The sequence below is a fragment of the Diceros bicornis genome, chromosome 4 (genome assembly GCF_020826845.1).
Source record: "Diceros bicornis minor isolate mBicDic1 chromosome 4, mDicBic1.mat.cur, whole genome shotgun sequence".
Taxonomy (NCBI): Eukaryota; Metazoa; Chordata; class Mammalia; order Perissodactyla; family Rhinocerotidae; genus Diceros; species Diceros bicornis.
The window spans coordinates 47,582,591-47,596,706 of record NC_080743.1 but is presented as its reverse complement, the minus strand read 5'-3'; the positions used below and the strand labels follow the sequence as shown (position 1 = coordinate 47,596,706).

At 35.8% G+C, this 14,116-nt stretch overlaps 1 protein-coding gene and 1 long non-coding RNA gene across 7 annotated transcripts in view; one reads left to right on the top strand and one right to left on the bottom strand.

The window, feature by feature from the left end:
- The window catches only part of LOC131404331 (uncharacterized), a 201,845-nt gene extending 196,211 nt beyond the window's left edge, over window positions 1–5,634 (top strand). The window contains exons 1-3 of one of the 2 annotated variants that reach the window (XR_009219770.1): window positions 436–586; window positions 1,513–1,580; window positions 3,241–5,634. This is a non-coding gene — a long non-coding RNA (uncharacterized LOC131404331). Of the gene's footprint in view, window positions 1–435; window positions 587–1,512; window positions 1,581–3,240 lie in introns of those variants that run through there. The other variant, XR_009219771.1, reaches the window with a different exon arrangement.
- A 293-nt stretch (window positions 5,635–5,927) lies between these two features.
- The window catches only part of SYCP1 (synaptonemal complex protein 1), a 117,986-nt gene continuing 109,797 nt past the window's right edge, over window positions 5,928–14,116 (bottom strand). For all 5 annotated transcript variants that reach the window (XM_058538870.1, XM_058538875.1, XM_058538873.1 and 2 more), the window contains 2 exons: window positions 6,325–6,414; window positions 5,928–6,226 (listed from right to left, as the gene is read on the bottom strand). In XM_058538870.1, the coding sequence (XP_058394853.1) occupies window positions 6,089–6,226; window positions 6,325–6,414 (228 nt within the window). In that variant the 3' untranslated portion in view covers window positions 5,928–6,088. The remainder of the gene's footprint in view (window positions 6,227–6,324; window positions 6,415–14,116) is intronic.

Sequence of the window (14,116 nt, the reverse complement as noted above, 5' to 3'; positions counted from 1 at the left end):
GATTGCAGCTGGGTTGGGCTGGCCTCAGGCACGGGAGCAACCAATTGTTTCAGGCTTTGGAAGGTGGGGCAAACCCCCTATGTGGGTCTTTGAGAAGCAAAAGTCTTCTGCAGCTGACAAGCCCCACTGCCCACAGGTCCACACACACAGTCAACACAGCTCTGCCCCATGTGTGTGTGCCTCAACCTCCTGAAGCGGACCCAGTCTCTCCACGGCAGGAGCCCCCACACACTCCACCACCGCCCCACACTTTCCACCCGCTCTTTGTGCTCACCCTGCCCCACTGAAGTGGGCTCTGTCGCCAGGCTGCAGAGAATCCAGTCACCAATCTATGCAGGCCCACAAGTTGCCTGAGGGCTTGTTGTTGGGTGGGGCCAGTCTCTAGGGTGGGCTGCCTGCCCTGGCTGAGCTGGATTAAATTGGTGCTCTAGTGGGTGGGGCAGACCCTGGGCTAGCACACCTCAGGGAGAACTCCAATGGTGTCTGTGTCAGCACACCCACACCAGGCCACAACAATGGCCGCCGCCAACGTCCCAGTCCCTGGAGAGGTCTCACCTCTCACTGTGATGCACTCAGAGCCTATCAGGTGAGTTTCTTTTCCCCAAAGGGCTGTGCACCTTTCTTTCTGGTGATTTTAGGTTGCTTTCTGAAATGGGTGAGTTTGTGCATGGGCCCTTTAAGAGCCAGTTTTAATTTCTTTGTGAACCAGCTTTTCTGGGGGTACTCTCCAATGTTTTAGTAGCAGGCAAAGTCAGATATTATGCCACTTGTCTCGATTGTGCTGGGTCCACAAAACGCCTACAGCGGGAGCGCTCCCAGCTCAGGGCCCCACTCCTCCAGGGAGGGCTGCGGACCTTTGGGCTGCTCCCAGGTGGCTGTGAAGTGCTGCGGCTTGTGAAGGCAGCGTTTTTTCTCTCCAGAAGGGAGTTTCTGCCTCTTTCACCTCGATTAGGATTGTCCTTTGCTGCAGGAGTTCCTCTTATCCAGTTTTCAGTTCTCTCTCAGGGGTAATTTTTCCACGAGTAGTTGTAAATTGGCTGTGTCCGCGGGAGGAGGTGAGTTCAGAGTCTGTTTACGCTGCCATCTTGACTTCTCTCTGTTGCTTGATTTTTAAATGTTCCAGTATGCCCAGGCTCAGTACTGACTCCCTTCTGTACCATAACTACACAGCTACTATCTGTAAAGAGAGTGCATTCAGTCCTGTACTTTAAATGGCATGCATATGCCAATGATTACTAAATACTGACCCTTCTGGAGAACTTCAGATTCATTTGTCCAATGACCTACTCAACATCTCCACTTAGATATCTAAGAAATCTCAAATATTACATAGCCCAAAACAGAACTTCAAAATCCAACCTTGCACCTTCTCTTTCCCTCATCTCATCCTTATCTCCTGCAAATCTACCAGCCAATCTTTTTGGTTCCACTATCAAATTACATCCAAAATATGACCTCTGAGTCCCACATCCTTGCCCAGTCTAGTGTTGCTAACATTTGCTCTTTTTACAGCCAGTATTTGGCTAAGGCCACCTCAGCCCATGCGTCTTCTGGAGCCTATGGCCTGCAGATATACTGAGGTACTCACTTTTGCTTCAAAGTTTATACATCATTCACTTAAGACCCAGAACTTGTAACCTATTTCTCTAAAAATGGTAATTCATGTGAAAACAAGGCTACAATAGGCTACAATGACCCACCAAGTAAAAATTCCTATGGGGCTACTGTCCAGAATAGCACCACCAAAGCCACATCAGAGGTTCAATGTTAGCATGTTATATAGTTTCCCTAAATTCCTCTCTATTTCCTACTCAAAGTATCCAGGCTACTCATCAAAATATTAGAATTTGCTAATACTCTCCTAAATTAAACTTATTCCCTCACTAGAGAACCTTAGTTCTCTAGAACCCCTTCCACCTGCAGGGGCAAAACATGCCCTGTAAAACACACAGCACGGAGCAAATCACATGCCCTCTGCAGGAAGCTCCACACCCAAGACAAAAGAGGAGGTTGGGTCCCATATGTCCAATTTATCCTAAACTCATCAATCAGATTAAGTCACTCCTTCAAAGAGTGACCAAAGGGCAGAAAGAGTTGCCTACCAGTCTAAAAATGGGCTACGACAAAATGCTTCTTCCTATAATAACCTCTAAACTGCATCCGATTTTTAAAAAGGCATTAATAATTATATAATTAGCTTACAAATTTTTCATAATAATCAAATTATAAATTTTACAGTTGTTAATACCACTTAAAATTATTTTTATGAGTTTGTTCTGTTGGGATTTTTTAAAAAATTTATTTTGGTGAGATTACCACAAATGAGTACACTCATCTCTGAATTTAGAATAATAAATTGTTCTCCTTACTCTGGTGCTTTTTAGGAGTTGTTTAGAAGTAAAAACAATAGCATTCGTATTAAGTTTTATTCTGGACTTGGTTGTCAGAACTGACTCTCCAGAGTTCAAAGCAGAAGAGTCAATTATAGGCTACTATAACAATGTGCTTTTAGGAAATTTCATGATTTTTTAATTTCTAATATTTGATTCTATTTTTAAATCATGTACTAAACATTTTAGTTCTGAAATTTTACTTATTGTAAGAATCATCAGTATGGTATATATAAGTTTTTCTTAAATATTTATTAATATTTTATTTAATCAACAAATATTGAGAACATACCATGGGCCAGGTATTATTCTAGGCACTCAGGATGCATCAGTAAACAAAGCAGACAAAAGTCCCTGTCTTTGTGAAGTTTATTCTGGTGAGGGAAGACAATGAATAATAAACATACTAAATAAAGTATATAGTATGTTAGAAGACAGTATGTGCTACGGGGAGAAAAAGAACAGTGTAAGGGGAATCAGAAGTGCTGGAGGGAAGAGGAAGTTTCCAAGACAGGAGCATGCCCAGCATGTTCAAAGAACAGCTGAAGCAATCTTTCAAAACTTAGCCTTAACTAACTCATCTTGTTTTAATTAAAAGCAATGAGGAACAATATTTGAAAATTTAAAGAGTGTAAACTGATTGTGACTGACCGGGTAGTTAGTTGTTCACTTCACACTTTTCCCTGACCTCCTGAGACAGAACTAGAAATCAGTCTATCTTCAAGTTAGGTGTGGCCATATGATTTGGTTCCAGAAAGTGGAATGTGGGTGGAGCGATGTACATCTATTTCAGACCTCAGTCATTAAAAACTTCCCACACGGATCCTCCATGGTGTTTCTGTTTTTGCAGCAACCTTGGATGCCAGTTGTTGAAAATGGCAGAACTAAAAGCTGAAAGGAGCCAGGGTTCCTGAACACTGCCTGGAGGAAAGCTGCTCACTAAATAGGAACATTTATATTGGACTTTTGATGAGTGAGAAGTTGATGAATGGTTAGCCAGAGAAGCTAGTGTTACCTTAACTAAAAGTCTTGTTTTATTTTAAAATGTTTGAAAATATATAGCTTCAAATGTAAAATATTATGCTATCAAGACTAATAATCCTCCAAAACATAGTTGCTCAGGAGAATAATTATAAAGTTTCAATTAAGAGATCAGAAGCTAGAAATCCTAAGACCATACCGTTATCAGAATATAATCATAGGTATATAAATTGAAGGGGGAACATAATTTCTGCAATGTTATGGCATTTCCACTTTTTCTTGGCTAATCTTTCCTACAAACACAATTCCCCACCATGAGGGAATTCAAATTCTACTACATCAAAATTGTTATAGACAACTCTAAAATTATTTTTATTCACTTCTCAGTTGCTTTTATAAAGTCCATTCACTTTCCTACTTTATTAGATGAGTCTTTCATACCTACTCTTCTCTCCAAAACCTCCAACACTTTCTCCTCCATCCTCATTCTCAGTAGGTGATCTTAATTCTTACTTCACTTGGAAAATTGATGCTATGAAGCCAAAACTTCTACAAACTCCCATCCATTTACCATCATCTTGTGCCATATACTCTTCTTTTTCTCCTGTTTCTATGGTAGAACTGCCTATTCTCCTAGCTAAGGCCCAGCACTTTGATTTTCCACTAGATTCCATCCCTCGTGTCTATTACACGACATTCTACAAAAAAATCTTCCCTTTTTCTCCTGCATAATCATTTCCCCCCTATTCTGAATCTTTCCCTAATTATTTAAACCTGCTATTAATTCTTACATCTTTAAAAAAAGAATCTTCTCTTGACACATTTCTATTTCTAGCAACTGCCTCATTTATCTTCTTCCCTTTAAAGTATAACTTCTTGAGTTTCTTACTCTTGATGGAGATTGCTCTCTCTCTCCTCCCATTCTCTCCTTAATTGCACCCTCCAATCAAACTCCACTTCACTGAAAATGCCATTGTTATGATCACGAAAGACCTCCACATTAATAACACATTAATCAATTTTACTTTACCTCTGAGCAGTATTTAACACAATTTATCACTCCCTCTTTGAAATACTTGCCTCCTTGACTTTTATCACTCTGGCTAATCCTTTGATGGTTCCTTCTCATCTCTATGATCTCTCCTCTTTTCTAAGTACAGTCACTCCCGTGATTATACATGTTCTCATCTAGCCTGATAGCTCTAAATTTGCTGTTGAGTTCCAAATTTATATCACTACCCTCGACTCGTCTCTAAGCCTACTTACCACCTCTATTTGAATGTCTAACAGGCATTTCAAACCTAACATGTCCAGAACTACATCGCTCAGGCCAAAAATATTGAAGTTATCCTTAGCCCTTTCTCTTTCTTACCACTTCCCACGTCTAATTTTCAAAACAGATCCAGAAGTTGACCACTTTACTCCTCTACTGCTCTCACCCTTGATCAAGCCACTACCATCTCTCATATGCATTATTAAAATAACCTCCTTTTCTCTGTTTTAGCCTTTTGTCCCCTTTTCAAAATCTGTTCTCAATATAGAAGTCAGAAAGATCCTTACATTAAAACATGAGTCAAATCATGGCTCTTCTTGGCGCAAAAATATCTACTGATTTCACATCTTATGCAGAACAAAAGCCAAAGTTCTTACAGTGGCCTACAAGTGCTACATAATCTGTCCACCCAAACTCCCTATCCTGTTAAATATCAGGCCTTTTCTCCTTCTTCTCTCTTTTGCTATCTTCCAGCCACACTGGCCTCCTTGTTACATACCAGATGCACGAGGCACACCTCCACCTCTGGGCCTTTGTACTTCCTGTTCCTTTTGCCAGTAATGTTCTCCCCCAGATAACTACAGGTTTACTTGTTACTCATTGGATCTTCAAATGTCATTTTAGTGAAGTCCACCCTACATCAAATTTCAATCCCCTTCATAGTCCCGAATGTTCTTCCCTGTTTTATTTCTTCTTAGCAATTATCATTAACTAATATACTATATGTTTTCTTACTTATTTTGTTTATTGTCTATTTCCTTCACTAAAGTGTAAGCTCTAGAAGAACAGAGGGTTTATTTTTCTGTTTTGTTCACTGTTATATCCCCAGTATCTAGAACTGTGCTTGACTCTTAGACATTCAATAAATATTTGCTTAATAAATGTTGAATAAATAAAGTATTTTAGGAAGTCATACTGGCATAGTCTTTTTTCCTGCAATGAAACGCCATCTGTCAATTTTATAAATAGATAAATCAAAGCTGCTTCAGAACTGTGAAACAACTAAAATGGCCTCAAGATTTGAAAAATTAACATTATTACATTATAATGATTAGCTGTTCAAATGAACCTCACAGAATCAATGAGAAGCAATTATTTGCATCCAAAATATTTTAATAATAAAGAATAAAGAGTAAATCTCAATATTTTCCCAGCATTCAATGGCTAACTTCACAAATTTGAAAACTTAGCGAAAACAGTTTTCATGAATACAAGAAAAGGTAAAAACAAAATATAATCTAATTATCTGAACACAATTACAAGTTTTCAGTTAACATGTGGTTATTTCACATTTAGGCCAAAATACAAAAATATAAAGAAACATATTTATGCAAATATCAAAAGTCTCAATTTCAGAAAAAGTTTGGCTCTTCAGAAAATAAGAATTAAAAAATTAACTATAAATGATGTTATTATACTCCTTAATCACATTGATTTGCTGAAATTAAACAAATAGCTTTTCTGCCTCCTTTAGCTTTTTTTTCCTATCCATTTTAGCAATTACAGCCCAACGATCCTCCCGCATTTTCCTCATAGCTCCAAACTTCATCGTAGATCCAGGGGTTGTTAGAGACGAAGGGGTCTGAATACAAAATAAAATAAAATAATAATATATTTAATTAAAAAATAATAAATTCCAGCTTTTGAAGTTGGCTTTCTGAAATAAAATTTAAAAGCTACCTTTTTTGGTGTTCTGACACAAAGATGAGAAGTTGGTGGATTATCATTCTTGTATAGTTTTTTCAATGTCTCTTCCTCTGAAACCATGCTCTTAAAGAGAAATACAAAAATATAATTTGGGGACTGCCATCATTAATATTATATTACTAAAATTTTGTCTACATAACCACACATGAGGGGGTGGGGAGGAAGAGGAAGAAAGGAGGAGAAAGGAGGGAGGAGAGAGGACAAAGGAGAAAGAAGAAAGAAGGAAGACTGAAGAAAGAAGACGATGACAAAATAAATCCTCAATCTGCCCAACAAGGACCTATATTTTGATTCTAACTATATTCCTAAAAGGTTATGTGAAATACAAAATTGTATGAATAGTATTTTTCTACTGATTTCTGTTTTACTTTCAGAGCCTTCTCACCCTTTTCCCCAGCCTACTTACTCAAACTCACACTTAGACCTTACAAAAAGCATTTATAATCCTATAAAAATTATAATATTGTCAATTATCAATTTATAAGCATTGTAATTCTCCCAAACAATAATAGCTAACACTTACTTAGTACTTTATGTCAGGCACTGTTTTAGGCACTTTGCATATTTTAATTAGTTTTAATTCTCACAACAATTTTATGAAGTAAGTATACTATTATTATCCCCATTTTAAAGACGAAGAACTGAGAGACACAAATATTAAGTAACTTGCCCAAGATTATATAGCTAGTAAGAGGTGGAACCAGGATTCAAATCCAGGTAGGCTGGCTCCAGAATCTATTCTCTTAATGAATATGCTACACAAATTTAGTCAGGTAAGCCATCAGTTCACATTATCTTTTCCCGTTCATTAAAGTCACATTTAACAAAAACTTCAGAGACTTCATGGATGAAAATATTCAAATAGATTTTTATGAATTCTAAGATTTCAGTAGAATTCAATAAGTCATAAAGAGCTGCCTTTTCAGATATACTCAGAACCAGTATCCACCAACTGACCAGCTTAGAAAAGAGAAATTACTTTAAAAACCATGCTGTAAACTAGTAAAATTTTACTTAGTGCACAATAACTGATTATTCATTAATAGGAATAATTCATTAATAATGAATAATTCATGATTATTCATTAATGACTGCCCATATAAATAACTAATAAATTAATCCAACTTAAAACAATAAAACTTTATCTGTCCTTTTGACTCTGTAGCATTCATCTTGTCATGTTCTTATTGGCCGTTTTTTTTTGTTTTTTTTTTTGTGAGGAAGATCAGCCCTGAGCTAACATCCATGCTAATCCTCCTCTTTTTGCTGAGGAAGACCGGCTCTGACCTAACATCTATTGCCAATCCTCCTCCTCTTTGTTCCCCAAAGCCCCAGTAGATAGTTGTATGTCATAGTTGCACATCCTTCTAGTTGCTGTATGTGGGATGCGGCCTCAGCATGGCCGGACAAGTGGTGCCTCGGTGGGCACCCGGGATCCGAACCCGGGCTGCCAGCAGCGGAGCGCACGCACCTAACCGCTAAGCCACGGGGCTGGCCTGCTTATTGGCCATTTGTATATCTTCTTTGGAGAAATGTCTATTCAAGTCCTTTGTCCACCTTTGAATTGGGTTGTTTTTTGTGATTGAGTTAGGGGAATTCCTTATGTATTCAGGATATTAATCCCTTGACAGATATATGACTTGCAAATATTTTCTTCCATTCTTTAGTTTGTCTAGTCACTTTCTTAATAGTGTTCTTTGATGCACAAAAGTTCTTAATTTTGATGAAGTCCACTTTATCTATTTTTTTCTTTTCTTGCCTGTGCTTTTGGTGTCATATCCATGAAGTCCTTGCCAAATTCAACATCACGAAGATTTCCCCTATGTTTTCTTCTAAGAGTTTCATAGTTTTAGCCATTAAGTTTAGGCCTTTGATCCATTTTGAGTCCATTTTCATATACGGTGTAAGGTAAGAGTCCAACTTCATTCTTTTGCATGTGGATATCCAGTTTTCCTAGCACCATTCGTTGAAAAAACTGTCCTTTCCCCATTGAATGGTCTTGGTACTCTGGTCCAATTGACTATATATATGAGGATTTTTCTTGGATCTCTATTTTATTCCATTGGTCTATATATCTGTCCTTATGCCCGTACCATATGTACTGTTTTAATTACTAGCTTTGTAGTAAGTTTCAAAGTCAAGAACTGTGAGTCCTCCAATATTACCCTTCTTTTTCAAGATTGTTTTAGCTATTTGGGGTCTCTTGAATGCTATATGAATTTGAGTATCAGATTTTCCATTTCTGCCAAAAAGGCTGTTGGAATTTTGATAGGGATTTTTTTGAATCCGTAGACTGCTTTGGGCAGTACTGACATCTTAACAATCTTAAAGTCTTCCTGTCCACGAACACAGAATTTTTTTCCATTTCTTTAGGTCTTTTTAAATTTCTTTCAGCAATGTTTTCTAATTTTCAGTGTATAAGTCTTTCACTCTTTTGGTTATATTTATTCCTAAGTATTTAATTCTTTTAGATGCTACTGGAAATGGAATTATTTTCTTAATTTCCTTTTTGGATTATTCATTCTAGTGTATAGAAACATAACTAATTTTCATGTGTCAGTCTTATACCCTTCTATGTTGCTGAATTCATTTACCAGCTCTAGTAGCTCTCTTGTGGAGTCTTTGCAATTTTCCATGTATAGATAGGATCACGTCATTTGCAAATTAGAGATAGTTTTACCTCTTTTTTTCTATTTGCATGCCTTTTATTTTTTTTTTCCTTTTCTTTCCTTTCTTTTCTCTCTCTCTTCTTTTCTGTTTTTGTCTAATAGCCTAATAGCTCTGGCTAGAACTTCCAGCACAAAATTGACTAGCAGTGGTGAAAGTGGGCATCCTTGTCTCAATCTTAGTGGAAGAGCTTTCAGTCCTTTTCCATTGAGTATGATGCTAGCTGCAGGTTTTAGTAAGTACCCTTTATCATGTTGAAGAATTGTCCCTCTATTCCTAGCTTTATGCGAGTTTTTATCATGAGAGGATATTGGATTTTGTTAAATGCTTTTTCTATATCAATTGAGATCATCGTGGGGTTTTTTTCCCCTTCGTTCTGTTAATGTGATGTATTACATTAATTTTCTTATATTGAACCACTCTGGCATTTCTTGGACAAATCTCACTTGGTCATGGTGAATAATTCTTTTAATGTGCTATTGGATTCGATTTGCTTCGTTGAGGATTTTTGCACCTACATTCATAAAGGATAATGCTCTGAAACTTTCTCTTTTTGTGATGTCTTTATCTGGCTTTGGTATCAAGGTAATGCTGGCCTCACAGAATGAATTACAAAGTATTCTCTCTTCAATTTTTTTGGAAGAGTTTGAGAAGGATTGGTGTTAAGTCTTTAAATGTTTGGTATAATCCATCAATGATGCCATCTGGTCTAAGACTTTTCCTTGTTGGAAGGTTTTTGATTACTAATTCAAACTCTTGCTATGGGTCTGTTGAAATTTCCTATTCCTTCTTGAGTCAGTTTAGGTAATTTGTGTGTTTCAAGGAATTTTTCCATTTCTTCTAGGTTATCTAATTTGTTGGCATATAATTATTCACAGTATCTCCTTTTATCTATGAAATGTTGGTAATAATGTCCCCACTTTCATTTCTGATTTTAGTTATTTGCATCTTCTCTTTTTTTGTCAATGTAGCTAAAGGTTTGTCAATTTTATTGATCTTTTCAAAGAAACAAATTTTTATTTCATTGATTTTCTCTATTGTTTTCTATTGCTTACTTTGTTTATCTCCACAATAATCTTTATTATTTCCTTTCTTCTGCTACCTTGGCATCTAGTTTACTCTTCTTTCTCTAGTTCCTTAAGGCATAAAGTTAGGTTATTGATTTTAGATCTTTCTTTTTTAATGTAGGAATTTATAGCCATACATTTCCCTCTGAGCATTGTTTTAGCTGTTATCACATAAGTTTTGGTATATTGGGTTTCCATTTTCATTTATCTCTAAGTCTAATTTCCTTTGAAGTTTCTTCTCTGATCATTGGTTGGTTAAAAGTACACAAATTTCCACAATTTTGTGAATTTTCTATTTTCCTTCTCTTGTTGATTTCTAACTTCATCCCACTGTAGTCAGATGAAATATTTTGTATGATGTCTATCATTTTAAATCTATTGAGACTTGTTTTGTGACCTATATGGTCTATCCTGGAGAATGTCCCATGTGCACTTGAGAAGAATGTGTATTCTGTTGTTGAGTGTTGTGTATATGTTTATTAGATCTATTTTTCCTATTATGTTATTCCAGCCCTCTATTTCATTATTTATCTTCTGTCTGGTTGTTCTATCAATTACCCAATACCCCTGAAATTGGGGTATTGAAGTATCCAACTATTAATGTAGAACTTAACTACAATTAATTAGTATCCAACTATTAACGTAGAACTTTACAGAATTTCTCCCTTCAATTCTGTAAAGTTTTGTTTCACATATTTTGAGAGTGCTATTAGTTGTGTAAATGTCTAAAATGGTCTTATCTCCTTGCTGTACTGAACCTTTTATTAATATATAATATCCTTCTTTGTCTCTTGTACTTTTTTATTTCAAGTCTATTTTATCAGATATTAGTATAGCCATTCCAGCTCCTTTTTGGTTACTATTTGCATAGAATATCTTTTTCCATCCTTTCACTTTCAATCAATTTGTGCCTTTAAATCCAACATGAGTCTCTTTTAGACTACACACACAGGCACACACACACACATATATATAGTTGGATCATTTTTAAAAATCTATTCTGCCAATCTATGTCTGTTAATTGAAAAGTATAATCCATTTACATTTAAAGTAATTACTAATAAGTTAGGGACTAACTTCTGACTACTTGTTATTTGTTTTCTATATGCATTATAGGTTGTTTTTATTTTGCCTTTGTCTCTTGTTTCCTCCATTACTGATTTCTTTTGTGTTTAGGTCATTTTTTTTGTTTTGATTCCCTTCTCATTTCCTTTTGTGTATATTCTATGGGCATTTTTTGTGGTTACCACAGGGATTACATTTAACATCCTAATGCTGTTCTAATAACCTAATTTAAATTTATACCAATTTCATTTCAACAGTTGACAAAAATTTTGCTCTTCTACAACTCCACGCTCCCTTTTTGTTACTGATGTCACAAATCACATCTTTACATATTGTTTGTCCAGTAACACAGATTAATAATTTTTATGCTGTCTTTTAAATCATGTAGAAAATAAAAAGTGAAGTTATAAACCAAAATTACAATACTAGCTTTTATAATTTCCGATGTATTTAACTTTATCAGAGATCTTTTATTTCTTCACATAGCTTTGAGTTACTGTCTAGCATCCTTTCAACCTGAAAAAATCCCTTTAGCATTTCTGGAAAACAAAGTCTCATGGTAACCCCCTCAGCTTTTGTTTACCTGGGAATGTCTTAATTTCTCCCCCATTTTTGAAGTACAGTTTTGCCAGATATCAGATCTCAGTTGATAATTTTGCTCTTTCAGCACTTTGAATATGTAAACGTACTTTCTTCTGGCCTCCAATGAGAAATCAGCTGATAATCTTATTGAGGGTACCTTGTATGTGATGAGTTGATTCTCTCTTGCTGCTTTCAAGATTCTTTTTCTTTGTCTTTCAACAGTTTGATTATAACGTGTTTTAACGTGAGTCTATTTGAGGTTATCCTACTTAGAGTTCACTGAGCTTCTCAGATTTGTAGATTCATTTCTTTCATCAAAATTTGAGAAGTTTTCAGCCATTATTTCTTCAAATATTCTTTCTTCCCCTTTCTCTCTCTCTTTCCCTTCTGGATTCCCACAATGCATATATTGGTCTACTGATGGTGTTCCACAAGTCTCTGAGCTTCTGTTCACTTTCCTTCATTCTTTTTTCTTTCCTTTCCTCATATTCAATAATTTCAATTGTCCTATCTTCAAGTTCATCAATTCTGTCTTCTGCTTACTCAAAACTGTTTTTAATTCCTCTAATGAACTTTTCATTTCAGTTACTGTATTCAGTTGCAGGATATCCTCTTAATTCTTTGTATAATTTCTACCTCTTTATTTATATTCTCATTTTATTCATACATCATATTTCTGTCTTTGTCCATGTCTTCCTTTAACTCTTTGAGCACGTTTAAGATAGTTGTTTTAAAGTCTTTGTCTAGTAAGCCCATCATCTGGGCTTCCTCAGGGACATTTTCTGCTATTTGTTTTGAATAGCTATACTTTCCTTTTCTTTGTGTATATGCCTTGCGATTTTTTGTTGTTGTTGTTGAAAACTAGACATTTGAATCTTATAATTCGATATATCTGCAAATCAGTTTCTTCCCCTTCCCCAGGGTTTGCTGTTTTTGTTTGTTTAGTTTTGTTTTGCTTTTTGTTTTATTGTTGAAAGTGTCTCTGTGCCAGGGATCAGCCTGAGGCAAAAATGTGAGATCTTGTCAGGTTTTTCTGAGCGTGTGTCTTTTCCTAGGTGTGTGTGATGGCTTTCTAAATATCCCATAAATGTGACTGCTTTTGAACGTTCTAATCCTTAAATGTCTGGCTCCCCAAAGGTAAAAAATGAAAATAAAAAAATAAATAAAGGAAGAAAAAAAAAAAAAAAACGTGCAGTTCATTTAAATCCCCTGGAAGATATTTCAGCCAGTGAGGGTTGAAATGATGGCAGCCAGTCTCTGTGCCTGCATGTCAGTGATCAGAAGCAACAATCAGAAATCAGAACACTGAACCTTGATATTTGGAGGACAAGGTCCTTATTGCTTACCCTGACTCCAGCAAGATATGAGCACAGCTGTCTGCCACAGGTCTATGGGTTAGGTGACAGGTAGCCACCACCATGCTTAAGGCTTAAATTGACCAAAATTAACCGTAATTTACCAACTAAGTTTCCCACTGGAAGTTGCAAGCATTTAAATAGTCTCCAAAGTTCCAAAATGGTTACTTCAGACAGTTTCTCCCTGTGCAATTATTATCTAGGTGGAGAAATGGATTCCTGGCACTTCCTACTCCACGATCTTCTCTAAGGTCACTCTAGACAATCCATTTTTAAATCTTACTTTCTATAATAATTTGAATGTTCACCAAAATTTAAATGCAACAGCTAAGAAAATTACAAAAATAAGTAATAACTTCAAGTGATAATTATAACCAATAAAACCCATTGTGAAATGTCTTTTTAGACTAGTTTAAACAATTGTGTGCATTCATATAATAGTGTAGTATGTTTATCATGTTGCAAAGTTGTGAAAAATGAAATGAAATCGTGAGTCATTCTGAATCTCAGATCAGCTAAGAAACTAGCTTAAATTCACACTGCTAGAAAAACAATAGGGATTCTAACCCTGGAATGTCTAATTCCAGAGATCATGCTTTTTCTACTAACTCTCATTACATTTTTATATATCTGGACTTCAGTTTGAACTAGCAGGTATTACGTACAATGACTTACATAGGCTATGGAGCCAGACTGTCTGTGTTCAAATTTTGGCTCTATGTCTTACTAGAGCCATCTGCAAAATGGGAATAGCAACATTGTCTATATTTGTAGAACATGAAATTATTGTAAGAAATAATTAAAGTAATCTATGTAAAGTCTTTAGAACAGTGCCTGGTTCAGTTATAATCATTAAAATGTTAATCATTATCTATAAAACAATGAGGTACTAGACTATAGATAATAGAGATTCTATAAGTTAACCTAAATAATTAGAGTTTTAAGATTTCAACTACTCATTGTTCCAGAACAAATGAAAAGAGAGGGTCCCAAAGCAGTAAAAAGCTTGAAGGATTTCATAATTATGAG